This window comes from Dendropsophus ebraccatus, chromosome 6 (genome assembly GCF_027789765.1).
Source record: "Dendropsophus ebraccatus isolate aDenEbr1 chromosome 6, aDenEbr1.pat, whole genome shotgun sequence".
NCBI classification, from domain to species: Eukaryota; Metazoa; Chordata; class Amphibia; order Anura; family Hylidae; genus Dendropsophus; species Dendropsophus ebraccatus.
In genome coordinates, this window is record NC_091459.1 from 94,362,325 (window position 1) to 94,366,328 (window position 4,004).

The window sequence follows — 4,004 nt, forward strand, 5'->3', positions numbered from 1 at the left end:
AATTGGCAGGACATGTTCGAAGAAACCTGTGCATTATGAGGTTATCACATGTGCCATACAAGGTGTATGACGCAGCCTTCCCTGCTGCACTACAGAAAAAAGGTTCCTCCCTTTGTGGGCTACAACACTTACTTTCACTGGGGATGCGACAGCACCAACACCACTGTGCTTGGTGTGTGGTGAGAAGCTATCCAATAGCGCCATGGTGCCAAGCAAGCTTAAACGCCATCTCCAAACGAAACACCCTTCCGTTCAAAACAAGCCGATCGAGTATTTTGTACGCTTACGTACAAACAATGAGAAAGCAGCAACTTTTTTGAGAAAAAGCACAAAGGTAAATGAGAAAGCCCTCAAAGCTAGCTACCTTGTTGCTGAACTCATAGCTAAATCAAAAAAGTCCCACACTGTGGCAGAAACATTAATACTGCCAGCTTGTAAAGCTATTGTAAATGAGATGCTTGGCCCTGACGCAGCCAAAGAGATAGCTAAAGTGCCTCTCTCTGATAACACAATTGCCAGACGGATTGATGACATGTCTGCGGACATTGAAACAGTTGTTTTGGAAAAAGTGCGCATTAGTAAGAAAAATGCCTTGCAACTTGATGAGTCAACGGATATCAGTGGACATTGTCAGCTGTTGGCCAATGTGCGTTTTGTGGATGGAGAAGCCATTAGAGAAAACTTCCTATTTTGCAAGGTACTCCCAGAAAAATCAACAGGAGAGGTAATATTCCAGGTCACATCAGAATATCTTGATAAAAGTGGGCTTACATGGGAAAACTGCACAGGTGTCTGTACTGATGGAGCCGCAGCCATGGTCGGGCGCATCAAAGGCTTTGTAAGTAGGGTTAAAGAAAGAAACCCAGATGTTCTTGTTACCCACTGTTTCTTGCACCGTGAGGCCCTCGTTGCAAAGACCTTACCAGCAGATCTAGCTCCTGTGTTGGGTGAAGTTGTGCGCATAGTGAACTTTGTGAAGACGCGACCTTTGAGATGTCGCTTATTTGCGTCTTTGTGTACAGAAATGGGAGCGGAACATAAAATCTTATTGCTCCACACGGAGGTCAGGTGGTTGTCACGCGGCAAAGTGCTGGCCCGTGTGTATGAGTTGCGAGAGGAACTTAAAATATTTCTGACAAACGAGAGGTCCGATTATTCAAAGCTGCTTGCAAGTGATCAGTGGTGTGCAAAGCTGGCATACCTGGCTGATATATTTCAACATCTGAATGAACTAAACACACGGATGCAAGGCCGAAATGAAAACCTGCTTATAAGCACTGATAAAATGAACGGATTACGTTTAATGGTTCAGCTCTGGCAGCAACATGTGCAGGGTAGCAACCTTCAGATGTTCCCGCTCACCGAGAATCAGCATGGTGAAAACACTGCTGCAATGTGCGAGGTGATTGGCAGACATTTGAAAACTCTTGAGGAGAAGTTATCGTTTTATTTCTCTTCAGCCTTCACAGAATGCCTTGACTGGGTTAGGGACCCATACAGCTCATTATCCGTTGCTGGAAAGGACATGACTTTAAAGGAGCAAGAGGAACTCATTGAACTGAAGCAAGATCACGGTTTAAAGCTAAAGTTTGCTGATCTTCCTTTGGACAGTTTTTGGTTATCTGTTGCCAAGGAGTTCCCCATTCTGGCCAACAAAGCTATTTTGACATTGCTCCCATTTTCAACCACATATCTATGTGAGCTGGGCTTCTCAAGCTTGACTGCGATAAAAACTAAAAACAGGGAGAGACTGAGAACTGTTGAGGAAGAGCTTCGTGTGTGTCTTTCCACCATTCCTGCCAGGATATCCCTTTTGTGTTTATCGAAACAGGCCCAGGTTTCACACTGAGTGAGTATAAATACATTTAGAATCTATATTATTAACTATATGTATAATATGTACTGTTTTAGTGTCATTTTGTGCCATTTTGGTTGGTGGTGTGCCCCGGGATTTTTTAAGTATAAAAAGTGTGCCGCGGCTCAAAAAAGGTTGAAAATCACTGTTCTAGGGGAATGTTGACCCAATGGGCACTAACAGACATGTACTGCCCTTGCCCATAACTAAAGGACCAGACATCAGCACTGGAGTGCTCGGTCTTGGACACCAAGAATCCCAATGAGTCGCCATCATTTTTCTACACAACTGTGCAGTGATGGGTCAGCGGATGGGATTTTTTTTTTTTTGTCGGACAGTGATGGGACTTTTTTGGGGACTTTTTTTTTCTCGGACAGTGATGGGACTTTTTTTGGACTTTAAAAAAGAAAAAAAAAACACTTTTTGTTGTTGCGGCTAAACGGGGTTCTCCTATTTTTTTAACCTTATTGTGAAGATATGAACTGATTTTCCCTGAATAAATTTGATAAGCTTGAATACTGAAGTTGCTTTCATGTGTCTTGGTTAATACTCACAGACAGCTGTCACATTAAATTTTGACAGCTAGGTAAGGTCTCACCCTAACAGGGGTGACGTCACACATCTTGATATTCACAGAAAACCAGGATACAAGGGATTATAGGAGTAATAATCCCTTGTATCCTGGTCTATTCTGTGAAAAAAGTACAATTTTGTGTCGCCGTTGTTATTTTTACCAGATTTGTAACAAACTTTCTCAAAGTTCGGTTCGGTGCCGAACCGAACTTTCTGCAAAGTTTGTATCGAATCTGGTTAGTTACAGTTCAGTTCGCTCATCCCTAGTCATTATCAATAGAGTCACCTTTTCCTGATAAATCCCTACATGTTCCCATAGTGAGACTATAGACTTAGGCTGTTTTCACACCATGTTAGAGATGTCTATTAGCTGTGTCAGAAAAATCTCACAGTGTATACAGCAACTTATAGACCCCAAACACCCAATAGAAACCAAAAAGTGTCCATTCAGTTGGTTTACAGAGGTGCTTCCATTTCACTGCAGTATAGCAGTATAGAACAGCACAGACCTTTGCACTGCTCCATAGAGCAGGATCTTCTGTAATGGGCACAGGGACCAAAATGTGAGCTATAATGGGGACAGGGACCAAATTGGCTAGCCTATGTGAAGTGTTGCAGAATCAGTTGGTGCTATATAAATTAAAGACGGTCCAGGAGAGAAAGAAGCGCTGCACCTCACACCTATGGCTGACACTAATGCCTTTCGGCTGCATATAAAAAAACATCAGAAGTTTGTGTGTAAATTGATCAAGCCAGACTGCCCCATGGACCAACGTGCAGGTCTCTGATACACATGGGTCCCTACACTAAGTCCACACTGTGTCGGTCAGTGACCACCACCTCCGCCAGGCGTGCACAGGCAGGGAAGGGAGGCCATGGAACGCCTTGCAACCCCCATGTCACAGGACCAGACCCGAAAAGGCCCCCCAAAAACACCCAGCTGGCACCACCGGCGGAGGAGATTGCCCCCAAACAGCACAAGTCTGGATAAGGTATTACACTCACCATAGCTGCTGCAGACAGAATGGGAAATACAGGAGGGATTAAAACCTGTGCACTCAGGTGTCTCCTGCTAATTGCGGTCATGTGGGTCTTGCCAGAAGGAGTGCAAAAACACTTAGAAAAGAAAGAAATAAATACGGTCCAGTAGAGAAAGAAGCGCTGCACCTTACACCTATGGCTGACACTAATGCCTTTCGGCTGCATATAAAAAAAACATCAGAAGTTTGTGTGTAAATTGATCAAGCCACACTGCCCCATGTACCAACGTGCAGGTCTCTGATACACATGGGTCCCTACACTAAGTCCACACTGTGCTGGTCAGTGACCACCACCCCCGCCAGGCGTGCACAGGCAGGGAAGGGAGGCCATGAAACGGCCCCGCAACCCCCATGTCACAGGACCAGACCCAAAAAGGCCCACCAAAAACACCCAGCCGGCACCACCGGCGGAGGAGGTTGCCCCCAAACAGCACAAGTCTGGAAAAGGTAATACACCTGTGCTCACATGACAGTACCTCCATGTTTTTCCCATTCTGTCTGCAGCAGTTTTGGTGAGTGTAATACCATATCCATAC

The 4,004-nt window shown here is 44.8% G+C and overlaps 1 protein-coding gene across 1 annotated transcript; it reads left to right on the forward strand.

The window, feature by feature from the left end:
- Window positions 1-202: 202 nt before the first annotated feature.
- Window positions 203-1,849, forward strand: LOC138795237 (SCAN domain-containing protein 3-like). The gene has a single exon (XM_069974231.1). It carries the CDS (start codon window positions 203-205, stop codon window positions 1,847-1,849), a length of 1,647 nt encoding a protein of 548 aa, XP_069830332.1.
- Window positions 1,850-4,004: the final 2,155 nt, after the last annotated feature.

Excerpts from the sequence above, each read along its gene's own strand:
- LOC138795237 (XM_069974231.1), top strand. The coding sequence starts at position 203 with ATGGTGCCAAGCAAGCTTAAACGCCATCTCCAAACGAAACACCCTTCC.